The sequence below is a fragment of the Oncorhynchus gorbuscha genome, linkage group LG22 (assembly GCF_021184085.1).
Source record: "Oncorhynchus gorbuscha isolate QuinsamMale2020 ecotype Even-year linkage group LG22, OgorEven_v1.0, whole genome shotgun sequence".
Lineage (NCBI taxonomy): Eukaryota > Metazoa > Chordata > Actinopteri > Salmoniformes > Salmonidae > Oncorhynchus > Oncorhynchus gorbuscha.
In genome coordinates this window covers 14,915,102-14,931,589 of record NC_060194.1, presented here as the reverse complement: position 1 = coordinate 14,931,589, position 16,488 = coordinate 14,915,102, and the positions used below count along the sequence as shown (strand labels likewise).

Genomic DNA, 16,488 nt, shown 5'->3' with positions numbered 1-16,488 from the left:
CGGGACAAGTTGAGCTTAGAACCGAGGCAACTGACATCATCATCATCATGCCTTCTATTGTTGTTCCATAGTTGATGAAATCTACTGCTGTCGAGACATGTTGAGCACCTGACCTTGCTTCAAAAGGCTCCAGACATGAGCTAAGCAGGAAGTTATGTTCATAACGACAAATGAATCCACTCGCTAGAATATTGTACTGAGACCTTTCTTATGTCTTCACCTGCTCATCTCACTGTATATTTTAAACCCATGGGCAAGTTCTCTACATTTGAGGCTACTAAGCCAATGAAACTGCTCCACGAGATTCTTGACATGTTTATCAAGCTCAGACTCCATGTCCTCTGCTACTCTGTCATAGCCTCTCTTTATCAAGCTGAGACCCATGTCCTCTGCTACTCTGTCATAGCCTCTCTTTATCAAGCTCAGACTCCATGTCCTCTGCTACTCTGTCATAGCCTCTCTTTATCAAGCTGAGACTCCATGTCCTCTGCTACTCTGTCATAGCATCTCTTTATCAAGCTGAGACCCATGTCCTCTGCTACTCTGTCATAGCCTCTCTTTATCAAGCTCAGACTCCATGTCCTCTGCTACTCTGTCATAGCCTCTCTTTATCAAGCTGAGACCCATGTCCTCTGCTACTCTGTCATAGCCTCTCTTTATCAAGCTGAGACCCATGTCCTCTGCTACTCTGTCATAGCCTCTCTTTATCAAGCTCAGACTCCATGTCCTCTGCTACTCTGTCATAGCCTCTCTTTATCAAGCTGAGACTCCATGTCCTCTGCTACTCTGTCATAGCCTCTCTTTATCAAGCTCAGGCTCCATGTCCTCTGCTACTCTGTCATAGCCTCTTTGACAGGTACATGTTCATGTCTTTATTGTCAATGTACCTCTTCAGTGTCCTTCAGCCTGTGTTTTCCTCCCTTGCTGCTGCTTCCCTTCTCTCACTTCCTTGGCTGCTCTTTCAAGAAGCTGAAGGGTGGCTAGACTCCTACGTGTTTTACTAGACTATCTTGAGTTCATATGCATGACACATTGCAAAAATACTCTGCATAGTATGCCATTGGTTCAACTTACCCCAAGGCAAACATTTTGACTATATTAGCCCACACAGCTACAAGGATGCCCTTTCATGCTAGGTTGAGGACCTCATATTGAAGCTTATAGAGACCCTAAATTATGTATCAAAGTAATACTTTGTTTTAGATTCAAGGATCATGAAACCTAGAACAATACATTCATTTGAGTTGGTGAAAATCCGTTTTTAGGACCTAACTTGCTAATCACTTTTTCTAAGTGATTTCTTCCATCAGACTCCATTTGGTCACATGATACATTTTGTGTATGGTTTCCTAGAAACAAGCGGTGGCTCAACTAACCCTTTGGCTCAACTTGACCCACTCTCACCTACTTGCATATGTCATGCACACATATTTCCATGAAGGAGTCCAACAAACCACTGGTATCCGAACAACAATCATATAAAACAAAACTGGCCAGCATAATGCCTATGCACACAGTACATTGTCTTATAAAACAAATTGCATGGTACACAAATTCCTGCAGCACCAAAAACATTCAGAACCGCTCGCCAGTAGACTTTGCGGGATAGCACTGGAGGTTTACAGAGAAAAGTCTGTCCGTTTAGGACATTTCAAATGACATTGCAATTACCAGTCACCCCAATCGGAGAGGACAAGGCTGGGGGGGCTGGACCGGAGCTGGCCTAGCTTGGCCCAGTAAAAGCCCCTCTGGCAGCCAAACTAGCCCCTCAGGCAGCCTTGCCAACCATCCATCCATCTACTGCTGCCCTCAGAGAAAGCCAAGCAGGCAGAAAGTGGCACAGTAGACAGACTTCCGCTCATAAACTACTGCAGCCCAGAGGCTCAGAGGCCCAGAGGGTCAGAGGGTACCAGAGGTCACATAACTTTCAGAAATCTGCATTTTCAAACTGCAGACCATAAAAAAACCTGCCTTATAAACCCTTTTACCTGCGTTTCATATTGAAGTTGAACCATGGTGTTTTGCTTCAAGAGAATGATAAGGGGCATGATACTATAGTTTTACTTAACCCAAAATACATTAGTGCAACCAACACATTTGCCGGAAAATAGTTCTCATCAGATGACAACAGAAGTGCAATGCTATTTGGCTAGCAGCCACACATAGCTAAGTAAATTAGCTTACGGTGAAAAAGCAAGGTATTTTTTGCAAAAAACGATGCATGGCCATATTTCTCATGTTTAGGGCCTCTTGAGTTGTCTAAGGCGCTTGAGACGTCACTACAGACCCGGGATTAATCCCAGGCTGTGTCACAGCCGGCCGTGACCGGGAGACCCATTAGGCAGCGCACAATTGGCCCAGCATCGTCCAGGCTATGGGATGGTTTGTCCGGCCGGGATGGCCTTGTCCCATCGCGCTCTTCTGACTCCTTTGTGGCATGCCAGATGCCTGCAAGCTGACTCTAAACGCTAGTTGTACGTGGCTGGCACAGTTGTTGTGGCTGACTTCGGGGTTAAGTGAGCAGTACGTCAAGAAAAGGTGCTGCTTGGCCAGGGTAATTTTGGAGGACGCTCTCATCCTTCGCCTCTCCCGAGTCTGTATGGGAGTTACAGTGATGGGACAAGACTGTAACTACCAATTGGATATCACGAAATTGGGGAGAAAAAGGGGTAGCCAGCAACATTTCCTCATGTTTTTCTTGAAGTTAATCTCGCATTTTAACTTGCTACCAAAGAAAAACCACACAGGAGGAAAGTACCGGAGAAAAGTAGCCTTCACAGATCAGTCAGAGTGCTTTCTGGTGATCCAATGACAAGGGCAAAGATATTTAATCCAAGTGGAGAAGTGCAACTGAAGCACATAGTTTGTCCTTTTACATTCATGATTTGGAGTGAACCTTGACTGAAGCCGAGCAGAATTAACAAAAATAAGTATTTTTTATTTTAGCGTTTATAAAACGCATCAATATTTTTTTCTGCATTTATCTTTCCATTTCTGCGTGAAAAAAGCAGAATCCTCCATTAACTCCCTCTGCTATACCCTCCCTAGTCTCCAGCCTCCCACTGCCTCTCCACAATACATCTAACTGCCAACATTACCTACCCACCACCCATTCCACTCTCTACCCTCCCTAGTCTACCCCTCCACAACCCAGCTACTGCCAAAACCACTGAGGTGAAAAGAAGATAGCTGTGCCTTCTGGACCAATCAAAAACTAGCCAGAGCAAGAGTCAGGAACTAGAGCTGGAGCCAGCAACAGTGACCCAAGAGGATTGGAAGAAAAACATTTGAATGAATTCCTCAACAAATATATATATATTTTTACAAATAACTATCAAAACAAATAAAACTGTTTGGTTTTCAACTGTTTATGCTGGTGGAAAATATAGACAAGTTCAACTGTATGTCAGCAAAGAGATTTGTTTACAGGCCTCATCCAAGTACTATGAAGTAGCTTTCTCTGTTCCATTTCCTTTCTTGTGGTTTAGGGCGGTGACGTTTTGTCCAAATTGGTTTACAAACGGAAAGAGATCCTCTATCTCTAACCTGGTTAAAACCCCGTACCTGTCCCACTATCACTCCATTCCCTAAAAGGCCTTCCCATCCCATCCCACTTTTCCCCCTCTCCTTACCCTGGAAGGCAATGGCGTGGCCGGAGATGAGGTACTTCAGCTCGAAGCTGTAGGAGCGGACATTCTGGAGGGTCTCTCGTCTCACCGCCTCCTGGTAGCTCTCCTCCATCTTGCGAGTGCAGCAGGACGGGCCCTGGTGCTTACACACCAACAGGTCCACATCTGATGGGACAAAGGGGGAGAGAGGATTTTTGATTGATTTTATTTCTGTGTCATACACTGCATAGCCCTTATGGGCTTATAAGACGCTACTTCGTGTGCACAAAATACAAAAAACAAAATGACATTTAACGAATCATAACAAAGTACAGCTATCGATTACCTTGTCACATTAGAATACAAAAACAATACACATATCCTTCTCCCCCCAGGCTTTAAAAAAGTAAATTGAGCAATATCAAAAGCTTTCCTGAAAAGAAATTCTAGCCTTTGTTCATCATGCAGCCAGAACACTTCAGGGTGAGCATTTTTACTGCAGTCGGCTAAATCAGGGTCCAAAATATAAATAATATTCCACCCATGAGGCCACCATAGGGCCATTTGTTCATTTGACTGCAGGAAAGTTTTTACAAAACAGAACATGTCTCACATCACCATATAGAGCAGTGTTTCCCAACTCTGGTCTTACACCTATTCTACTTGTCAACTGATCATCAAGCCCTTGACAAGTTGAATCAGGTGTTTTTGTCCGGGACTACAACAACAACGGTGTGCAGTCGGGGGGGGGGGTACTGGAGGACTGGACTCTATGGTGAAGTGAGCGCTCGGCATCACTGTGCTCTCTCTCTGTCACAGCCTCCCGCCAACTCGGGCAGATTCATTATTTCATTATGGGGGTGCTGTGAGGCAGATACTACTTGGTTTCAGTCTTGCTCTACCTGTGTCCATTCAAATAGAACAGGTTAAGCCTAATTCAGCGGCAAATTGTTGGGCTTTGTTGCTACAGCAATTATTGACTGGATATGGTGTATCATATGGCAACTTCATCCATTGGACCAACAAGACCTGATGAAAAAGTACACTTTAAGTACTTCAACCTGCCTTGTCTTCTGCTGATCTCATGCCCTTACAACTAACTACCACAAGGTCCCTATTTACAGACAGTAATATACTGTATAGATAGAGTGCATTCAGAAAGTATTCAGACCCCTCGACTTTTTCCACATTTTGTTACATTACAGCCTTATTCTAAAATTGATTACATTTTTTTTCCCCCACATCAATCTACACCCCATCATGACAAAGCAAAAACAGTTTTTAGAAATGTTTAAAAAAGTAATGAAAAAACAAAAAACGGAAATATCATACATAAGTATTCAGACCCTTTACTTAGTACTTTGTTGAAGCACCTTTAGCAGCGATTACAGCCTCGAGTCTTCTTGGGTATGACGCTACAAGCTTGGCACACCTGTATTTTGGGAGTTTCTCTCATTTTTCTCTGCAGATCCTCTCAAGCTCTGTCAGGTTGGATGGAGAGCATCGCCGCACAGCTATTCTCAGGTTTCTCCAGAGATGTCTGATTGGATTCAAGTCCGGGCTCTGGCTGGGCCACTCAAGGACATTCAGAGACTTGTCCCGAAGCCACTCCTACGTTGTTTTGGCTGTATGCTTAGTGTTGTTGTCCTATTGGAAGGTGACTTCAACTATACATTCATGTACATAATACCTAAATGGCCCGACCAACGAGTGCTCCCGCACATTGGCTAACCGGGCTATCTGCATTGTGACCCACCACCCACCAACCCCTCTTTTTAACACTTCTGCTACTCTCTGTTCATCATATATGCATAGTCACTTTAACGATACCTACATGTACATACTACCTCAATAAGCCTGACTAACAGGTGTCTGTATGTAGACTTGCTACTCTTTTTACAAATGTCTTTTTACTGTTGTTTTATTTATTTACTTCACACACACACACACACACACACACACACACACACACACACACACACACACACACACACACACACACACACACACACACACACACACACACACACACACACACACACACACACACACACACACACACACACACACACACACACACACACACACACACACCATTGGTTAGAGCCTGTAAGTAAGCATTTCACTTTAAGGTTTATACCTGTTTTATTCAGCGCACGTGACAAATAAACTTTGATTTGATTTGAACCTTTGCCCCAGTCTGATGTCCTGAGAACTCTGTAGCAGGTTTTAATCAAGGATCTCTCTGTACTTTGCTCTGTTCATCTTTCCCTCAAACCTGACTAGTCTCCCAGTCTCTGCCACTGAAAAACATCCCCACAGCATGGTGCTGCCACCACCATGCTTCACCGTAAGGACAGTGCCAGGTTTCCTCCAGATCTGACGTAGAAAAGGGTTTGAATACTTATGCAAATAAGGTATTTCTGTTTTTTATTTTTAATACATTTGCAAAAAGTTCTAAAAACTTGTTTTCGCTTTGTCATTATGGCGTAAAGATGATGATTTCATCAATTTTATAAGGCTGTAACGTAAACAAAATTTGGAGAAAGGAAAGTGGTCTGAATACTTTCCGAATGCACTGTACAACCTGAGCCTAGAAAAAGAGGAGAGAGAACGAGAGAAAGTATATAAGATTGTGTAGAATTTTATACTTGCTTAGCTTACCACTAAAAACACAAGCTCTGCTTGGAGTATAAATAGTACTGGTGAATGTGTTAGATCATATAGCCTATGCAAGCACACGCAGACACACACACGCAATGTGAGTCACGTTGGGACTTTTACATCACTCTATAACCTGGACTCACACTAGACATAATATCTTGGCCCATAATAAACCACATAAAGAGTAATCTAATACGATCTAATATGAACCTGAGTGAGGCTCAATCAGGCACCATGACATCAACGCAGTTCCCACATCAGTCAGTCCACCCTGTCATGACATGCTGCCTGACACCCTCCTCTACCACTCTCATACTGTCACTTCCATATATAAACACGGCCATGACATCACCGGGCTGGCCACAGTTAGCAGAACGTGTAATATTGAAACTCTCCCCCTCTGCCGTTCCCCTCTTCGCTGCCCCCCACCCCCTTGTCCCCCTTGCTGTCCCCCACCACCCTCGTCCCCTCCAGCCAAGTGCTCATAAGGCTGTGCCCTGATACGATAACTCATTTTGGGGGTTGGTTGGAGAGGTGAGGGGAGTGGGGGGCAGGTGGTGTGGGCCTATACGTCAGGCGTAGAGCTTCCCTAGTCCAAATCCACCCCTGAAACACAATAGGGTTGCACTCGTCTCATTCCCTCTCTCGTTCATTTGTTTGACATGTCCCTAGCGCCACATGGCTGTCACTTAATTACCCAGAGGGAGAGAGAGTCCACTGAGCCCCCATTTTTTCCAATCACCTAGGAATGGAGTCACGACTGGGCTGACCTCCACACATCTCTCCCTCTATCTGTCTGACTGTCTCCCTCCTTTTTCTTCTGTCCCAGAACACCCTTCCTTCTTATGTCTGGTTCTTGTCCCCCACCTGTTCTCTGTCTCAGACTGCCCCTCTGCCTTCATCCGTTTTATTCTGTCCCAGAACACCCTTCCTTCTTATGTCTGGTTCTTGTCCCCCACCTGTTCTCTGTCTCAGACTGCCCCTCTGCCTTCATCCGTTTTCTCCGGGCCCTTGTTCTGGGCTCCAAGCCCTGTTTATATGTGTTGCTGACCCTCTATCCTAGACCTCTCGCACTCTGTTCCTGACCCCATCTCTCCTTCTGTCTCTTTCCCAGAACCCTTCACCATGCTCTTCTCTCTATGCCCCTGACCCTTTCGCTCCTGGTAGGCTCACCACTCTGTTTATCTCCAATATGAAACTAATATCCAGGCCACAGACTCACAGTGGAATCCAGCTTGACCTCCCAGTCCTTCATGTCTAGCGATGGGGGAGAAAGGGATACCCATAAAGACTTTGGCAGCCACAGCCACCAACAGCCGCTATCAGGACAGGTCAACGGTGTCCGGAATATTCCAGAACATTGATTATAACCAAGGTCTTATCTATGTTGTCCATACGGTGGGTAGATTGCTGTTATGGACTTTATTGAACGCTGATGAGAAGCAGTATTTTGTGGGGTGTAGTAACGAACAGATTGTTGCAAGTCCTTTGACATTGGACAGGTCTTGCAATTCGCAAAGAGGCCAACGTCAAAGGGAGCTGAACAATAGCAAGCGATTCACAGCCTATTGAAGTGACCTTTGCTAATCCTCCCTTTGTGTAAACGTAATATCTGAGACATACTGTAGTACGAAACAAAAGCTTGACAACACTGCAATCTCTAGGATGTTGAATCTAAGATATCGTCAGTTACTATGACACATTTCCTCTCAACAAAACATTTTCCTTTCAACAGAAGCATGGTACCGTTTCTTTTTACAGGTAACAGCCATCGTAGCTCATGGTCTCGATGTGGCTTTTACGTCCCTTATAGTGCAAAACTCCTGGCCCTTATACAACAATGCTTTAGTCTCTTGCAGGGTATCCCTACAGTCCCTTAGCACTAATGTCATTTGATACAGACCCAAAAGAGTTGGTGGGGCAAGGCCCAACTCCACAAGTCCTGGTGGTAAATTAGCGATTAGTGTGTGCGCCACTCCGCTCGTTCTGCCTGGCCAGGCATTCACACACAGCTCAGAGTGCCGAGTCAGAATGTCAACCTAGCCCTTTAATTCCCTAATTGGCCTCAGGTGACAAATACCTCCGGACTAATTGGGCGTATTAAGCCACTGCTCATTCACGAAGTCTCAACTTGTTGGCCATAATTACTTCCGCCACGTCTCAGTGCCCTTGGGTACCCTGTGGGTAAAAATGGGAGAAAGTCTTGATGGTAGAAACGCGCCCTTGGTTTTGCAGCCAGACTTCCTTAAAAGATCTCACAGGTACAATTTGCTTGCATCACACATCTAGTCAATAAGGCGTGGACATTTCGTTTTGAGTGGAAATGTTGTTTTGATTTGGATAGGTTACTGGCGGGGAGGCCGGCGAATTCCTGATGCTGCCGTTTGGATATGTTTTCCAGAGAGCAGGAATAACTTTGTGGGAAAGCAGGTCATTAATGCATGAGTTTAGTCCTCTACATATTGCTGCCTCTCTCTCTCCCTACTTGACTCTTCCAACTCAGGAAGCGCTGTCCTTTTGAAGTCGTCCCATCCAGTGAACCTGCAGGATATTTACACTGTATTGATTTGCTGTGCTTGGGCGGGACCGTGTTGAAAGAAAACATGGCTCAAAAGGGGCTTTGCCGCATACCTGCATTTTTGGACGGCCCTGAATCGCGCCTGGAATGTCAGGCTTTTCCAGGCATTCGAGCTGGCAGTGCCTACAGTGACTGTCGCAGGGGTCCAGAGCCAGTGGCCAGGGCCAGGGGGCCGGGCAGGCTTGGATGTGGTTCAGACGGGTTGGGGCCAAGGGGCACTTGGGGCTTGGTAGACTGTTGGGTTGTTGGATGTGGGGGTGCTAGAGGTCTAGTGGATTATTGGATTTGGGGGCAAAGAGGTTGAGGGCAGGGTTATGGGGCACTGGGGGCAGTTGGATGTGGGTTAGAGGATTGAGAAGGAGGGGGAGGGGCAGAGGGGCTCAAGTAGAGGGGCCACTTGAGGCTTAGTGGACTGGTGGAATTATGGATGTGGGGGTAGAGGGTTTGAGGACAGAGTCGGAGGGAACTAGGGAATGTTAGATGTGGGTCAAAGGAGTTGAGGGTTGAGGGGCAATAGGGGATAGGGGACTGGGTTGTTGGATGTGGAGGCTGAGAGGTTTGCGAAGAGGGTGCTTTAAAACAGTTAGAGGGTTTAGCTTCAGCCTTGCCCATCTACAGCACTCTGACTGTCTGCCCAAACAGCTGTTTGACTGACCATGGCCTCATGAAAAAGTACTACTGAATTACTACTACACAAGATCTACACAAAACCTACTGGTTTTACTACTTGATTGCTACTGAAATGTGTAGTTAACCAGTAGTGATTTATGTCATTGTTTAAAGTAGTAATGAGTGATACACTACTGGTGAACAAATCACTACATAAGTCTCCCTTAATGACTAGTGTGTAACTACTGAGCTTTTGGCTATCTACTACTTAAAACCTACACATACGTACACAATTCCTACATGTTCACTATTGAATTACTATATAATGCCAACATGTTACTGCTGTATGCCTACTCAATTACTACTGTGTCTGTGTAGTGTTATGTCACTACTGACCACTACTGACCACTACTGATCACTACTGACCACTACTGACCACTACTGACCACTACTGATCGCTACTGACCGCTACTGATCGCTACTGACCACTACTGATCACTACTGACCACTACTGACCACTACTGATCACTACTGATCACTACTGACCGCTACTGATCGCTACCGACCACCACCGACCACTACCGACCACTACCGATCACTACTGAATTGCTCCTGATCATTTTCATTTCCTACAGAATTACTATTTCCACAGAATTACTATTGAAACTCACATATTTACTACTGTTTGCCTCTTCAAAATCACTATTGACATCTTCTTGTTTCACTACTGTGTCACTACTAGACTATTGCACGTGTTAATTCCTAAAGTTTCTAACTGTAGTTATATCATCAAACAATAAATAATACGTTTATACAAACTGAGGGAAAAATCTCTCGTTCAACTTCTTTAAGCTGGTGAAAATCGGAAAAGTGTGGAACAACCTCTTTAATGTTGTTCTAAGTGGCTGTTGCTGTGGGGGTGTTGTCACGTGAAAGGTCTAGGCCAGCTGTCACAAGCTACAATCTTAGCCAAATGTAGCTTCCCATTTTCGAAGAAACAAGAACAAGATGTTCTTTAGAAAATGAGAACTGAGAATTGGGTTTGATCTCATACTATTAGCTAAATACAATGTCAGTATCACGTCTGCTCCCTCTCCGGCCTCCAGGTCACCAGGCTGCACATTATGGCACACACCAGTCACCATAGTTACACGCACCTGCGTGTCATCAGACTCACCTGGACTCCATCACTTCCCTGATTACCTTCCCTATATATGTCACTCCCTTTGGTTCCTTCCCCAAGCGTTATTGTTTCTGTTTCTGAGTCATGTCTGTGTGTTTTTCGTGTTTATTGTTTTGTATTTATTTGCGTTTATTTATTAAAACACTCACTCCCTGAACTTGCTTCCGGACTCTCAGCGCACTCGTTTCAGAATGACGCCTAACTAAGGGAAGCATCGGGGAGTGTTTTTTGTTTTTTGTTTCGGTGGGAATGACGTCGGGTCCGTGAGCCGCTACAGGTGGATCGCCAGGCTCCCCTGCTACAGCTGGCTCGTCAGGCTCTCATGCCATCACCGGATCACCAGGCTCCCCTGCTACAGCGGATCACCAGGCTCCCCTGCTACAGTGGATCACCAGGCTCCCCTGCTACAGTGGATCACCAGGCTCCCCTGCTACAGCGGATCACCAGGCTCCCCTGCTACAGCGGATCACCAGGCTCCCCTGCTACAGCGGATCACCAGGCTCCCCTGCTACAGTGGATCACCAGGCTCCCCTGCTCCAGCTGGCTCGTCAGGATCTCATGCCTTCACCGGCTCGTCAGGCTCTCATGCCTCAGCCGGATCACCAGGCTCCCCTGTTTCAGCCAGTCTGTCAAGTTCCCGCGCATCAGCAAGGGTGACCGGTTCTGCCCCTGACCCCTGAGATCGTCTCTTTGGTTGGCATCCTGCGGCTGGAGCCGAACGTGCCCCTGGGATGGGGAACTGTCATGTATACTCTCTAGTTCGTTTCAGCCGGACTGACAGGTAACCCGCGCCTCAGCAGAGGTTACCGGTCCGCTCCTAATCCCCGGGATCGTCGTTTTGGTCGGCGTCCTGCGGCCGGAGCCACGTGTCGGTGAGGGGGTACTGTCACGTGTGCTCCCTCTCCGGCCTCTAGGTCACCAGGCTGCTCATTATGGCGCACACCTGTCACCATTGTTACACGCACCTGCGTGCCATCAAACTCGCCTGGACTCCATCACATCCCTGATTAACTTCCCTATATATGTCACTCCCTTTGGTTCCTTCCCCAGGCGTCATTGTTTCTGTGTCATGTCTGTGTGTTGTTCGTGTTTCTTGTTTTGTATTTAGTTGTGTTTATTTATTGAAACACTCACTCCCTGAACTTGTTTCCCCGACTCTCCGCGCACTCGTTACAGTCAGCAAAGGCCACCTCATCATAACCCTAATCTTCTTTTGGCACACACACGTAGCAACCGTTACAAACTGCTTGAGAGATGTGAGGCTATGGTAAGCTATAATCACGTGTTATATCGTTCCATTAGAATACTTGGCTATATAAGCTGAGACCCAATGCCATTCCTTGGGCCCTTAACACTCCATCTGATTTATTAACCTCTCCATTATTGCAATTGTTATTAAATAGAGATGACTGTTTGAAGAAATGACAGCAGTCTCTCTCACTCACATTTGTATTATTATTAAAATAATGACATATTAAATGACATATTTGTACTTTTTTGTTCATCCCTTTGAGGACTTGTCTTCATTCAGCTCTGACTTAACTATCTTCAGATCCTCTTTTTTTGTTTCAGCCACATTTCTCCACCTTTTAAACTTTTAGAAAATAAAGACAAGCACAAGAGACAAGCAATTATAAGCCATTGTCAATCCTCTGCTAACAGAAATCGCGTAAGACAACACAGAAAAAAATTCCAGTCTTATGTCGAGGACCTCCTTGGAAACAGGTGAAAAGAGGTAAGTAGAATGGGTAAGTAGACTAATATGAACATGCTGTACATTTGCATACAAACACACAAGACCGCTAGCATGACAAGAACAGAGGTTACATAGTTACATTTCAATGGGGCTAGCTCCTAAACACAAGACCATTTTGGCTAGCAACCTTTATGATGTGGTAAGTTATATTTTTTATTCAACCTTCACTTAACCAGGTAGGCTAGTTGAGAAGAAGTTCTCATTTACAACTGCGACCTGGCCAACATAAAGCAAAGCAGTGCGACATACAACAACACAGAGTTACACATGGAATAAACAAACATACAGTCAATAACACAATAGAAAAAGTATATATACAGTGTGTGCAAATGAGGTAAGGCAATACATGGGCGATAGTGGTGAAATAATTCAAATTTAGCAATTAAACACTGGAGTGATAGATGTGCAGAAGATGAATGTGCAAGTAGAGATACTGGGGTGTAAAGGAGCTAAAAAATAAATAAAATAAATAACAGTATGGGGATGAGGTAGTTGTATGGGCTATTTACAGATGGGCTATGTACAGGTGCAGTAATCTGTGAGCAGCTCTGACAGCTGGTGCTTAAAGTTAGTGAGGGAGATATGAGTCTCCAGCTTCAGTGATTTTTGCAATTCATTCCAGTCATTGCAGCAGAGAACTGGAAGGAAAGGCGGCCAAAGGGGGAATTGGCTTTTGGGGTGACCAGTGAAATATACCTGCTGGAGCGCGTGCTATGGGTGGGTGCTGCTATGGTGACCAGTGAGCTTAGATAAAACGGGGCTTTACCTAGCAAAGACTTATAGATAATCTGGAGCCAGTAGGTTTGGTGGCGAATATGAAGCGAGGGCCAGCCAACGAGAGCATACAGGTCACAGCGGTGGGTAGTATATGGGGCTTTGGTGACAAAATGGATGGCACTGTGATAGACTGCATCCAATTTGCTGAGTAGAGTGTTGGAGGCTATTTTGTAAATGACATCGCCGAAGTCAAGGATTGGCAGGATAATCGGTTTTACTAGGGTATGTTTGGCAGCATGAGTGAAGGATGCTTTGTTGCGAAATAGGAAGCCGATTCTAGATTTAATTTTGGATTGGAGGTGCTTCATGTGAGTCTGGAAGGAGAGTTTACAGTCTAACCAGACACCTAGGTATTTGTAGTTGTCCGCATATTCTAAGTCAGAACCGTCCAGAGTAGTGATTGCTGGACAGGCGGGCAGGTGCGGGCAGCAATCGGTTGAAGAGCATGCATTTAGTTTTACTTGCATTTAAGAACAGTTGGAGGTCACAGAAAGAGAGTTGTATGGCATTGAAGCTTGTCTGGAGGTTAGTTAACACAGTGTCCAAAGAAGGGCCAGAAGTATACAGAATGGTGTCATCTGCGTAGAGGTGGATCAGAGAATCACCAGCATCACGAGCGACATCATTGATGTATACAGAGAAAAGAGTCGGCCCGAGAATTGAACCCTGGGGCACCCCCATAGAGACTGCCAGAGGTCCGGACAACATGCCCTCCGATTTGACACACTGATCTCTGTCTGAGAAGTAGTTGGTGAACCAGGCGAGACAGTCATTTGAGAAACCAAGGCTGTTGAGTCTGCCGATAAGAATGTGGTGATTGACAGAGTCGAAAGCCTTAGCCAGGTCGATGAATAAAGCTGCACAGTATTGTCTCTTATCGATGGCTGCTATGATATCGTTTAGGACCTTGAGCGTGGCTGAGGTGCACCCATGACCAGCTCGGAAACCAGATTGCATAACGGAGAAGGTACGGTGGGATTCGAAATGGTCTGGGATCTGTTTGATAACTTGGCTTTCGAAGATCTTAGAAAGGCAGGGTAGGATAGATATAGGTCTTCAGCAGTTTGGGTCTAGAGTGTCTCCCCCTTTGAAGAGGGGGAAGACCGCGACAGCTTTCCAATCTTTGGGGATCTCAGACGATACGAAAGAGAGGTTGAATAGGCTAGTAATAGGGGTTGCAACAATTCCTGTTGATAATTTTAGAAAGAGAGGGTCCAGATTGTCTAGCCCGGCTGATTTGTAGGGGTCCAGATTTTGCAGTTCTTTCAGAACATCTGCTATCTGGATTTGGATGGAGAAATAGGGAGGCTTGGGAAAGTTGCTGTGGGGGGTGCAGGGCTGTTGACGGGGGTAGGGGTAGCCAGGTGGAAAGCATGGCCAGCCGTAGAATAATGCTTATTGAAATTCTCAATTATTTACATTTACATTTAAGTCATTTAGCAGACGCTCTTATCCAGAGCGACTTACAAATTATCATGGATTTATCGGTGGTGACAGTGTTTCCTAGCCCCAGTGTGCAGTGGGAAGCTGGGAGGAGGTGCTCATATTCTCCATGGACTTCAGTGTCCCAGAACCTTTTGGAGTTTGTGCTACAGTATGCAAATGTATGTTTTAAAAAGATAGCCTTTGTTTTCCTAACTACCTGTGTATATTGGTTCCTAACTTCCCTGAAAAGTTGCATATCGCGGGGGCTATTCAATGCTAATGCAGTATGCCACAGGATGTTTTTGTCAGGTCTGGAGTGAACCAAGGGCTATATCTGTTCCTGGTTCTACATTTTTTGAATGGGGCATGCTTATTTGAGATGGTGAGGAAAGCACTTTTAAAGAATAACCAGGCATCCTGACAAAATGAGGTCAATATCCTTCCAGGATACCTGGGCCGGGTCGATTAGAAAGGCCTGCTTGCTGAAGTGTTTTCGGGAGCCGTTTGACAGTGATGAGGGATGGACGTTTGACCGCAGACCCATTACAGATGCAGGCAATGAGGCAGTGAACACTGAGATCCTGGTTGAAAACAGCAGAGGTGTATTTGGAGGACAGGTTGGTTAGGATGTGATCTATGAGGGTGCCCGTGTTTACAGATTTGGGGTTGTACCTGGTAGGTACATTGATAATTTGTGTGAGATTGAGGTCATCAAGCTTAGATTGTAGGATGGCCTGGGTGTTAAGCATGTCCCAGTTTAGGTCACCTAACAGCACGAGCTCTGAAGATAGATGGGGAGCAATCAATTCACATATGATGTCCAGGGCACAGCTGGGGGCAGAAGGTGGACTATAGCAAGCGGCAACAGTGAGAGACTTGTTTCTGGAAAGGTGGATTTTTAAAAGTAGAAGCTCAAATTGTTTGGACACAGACCTGGATAGTAAGACAGAACTCTGCAGGCTATCTCTGCAGTTGATTGCAACTCCGCCCCCTTTGGCAGTTCTATCATGTCGGAAAATGTTATAGTTAGGGTTGGAAATTTCAGTGTTTTTGGTGGCTTTCATAAGCCAGGACATCCGGGTTGGCAGAGTGTGCTAAAGGAGTGAAACAAAGGGAGGAGGGGGGAGGCTTCTAATGTTAACATGCATGAAACCAAGGCTTTCACGGTTACAGAAGTCAACAAATGAGAGCACCTGGGGAATGGGAGTGGAGCTAGGCACTGCAGGGCCAGGATTAACTTCTACATCACCAGAGGAACAGAGGAGGAGTAGTATAAGGGTACGGCTAAAGGCTATAAGGACTGGTTGTGTAGAACATTTGTGAACAGAGAGTAAGAGGAGCATGTTTCTGGGTGCGGCAGAATAGATTCAAGGCATAATGTACAGACAAAGGTGTGGTAGGATGTGAATACAGTGGAGATAAACCTAGGCATTCAGTGACGATGAGAGAGGTATTGCCTCTAAAGACACCATTTAAACCAGGTGAGGTCACTGCATGTGTGGGAGGTGGAACAAACGGGTTAGCTAAGACATATTGAGCAGGGCTGGAGGCTCTACAGTGAAATAAGATAATAATCACTAACGAAAACTGCAATGAATAAGGCATATTGCCATTAGGGAGAGGCATGCATAGCTGAGTGACCATAGGGTCCAGTGAATAGCTAGGCGGGCTGCAGACACGGCGTTTCACACCGCGAGCGGGCCGGGGCTAGCCCAAGGGTCTTAGAGGGACGTTGCGACGGAAGAAGTCTATTGTAGCCCCCTCGTGCGGTTACGTTGGCAGGCCAGTCGTGATAGATCAGCAGGGCTCCATGTAGAAAAAGGTTCCAGGCAAATTGGCAAAATAGGTATAGTAGCCCAAGAATTTGGCTGATGGACCTCTTCAGCTA

General features: G+C 45.7%; 1 protein-coding gene across 2 annotated transcripts in view; it reads right to left on the bottom strand.

Annotated features, from left to right (window-relative positions):
• Positions 1-16,488, bottom strand: part of LOC124009402 (glypican-5-like) — a 237,604-nt gene that overhangs the window by 203,016 nt on the left and 18,100 nt on the right. For both annotated transcript variants that reach the window (XM_046321206.1, XM_046321208.1), the window contains exon 2: positions 3,633-3,794. In XM_046321206.1, coding sequence (XP_046177162.1) covers positions 3,633-3,794 — 162 coding nt within the window. The remainder of the gene's footprint in view (positions 1-3,632; positions 3,795-16,488) is intronic.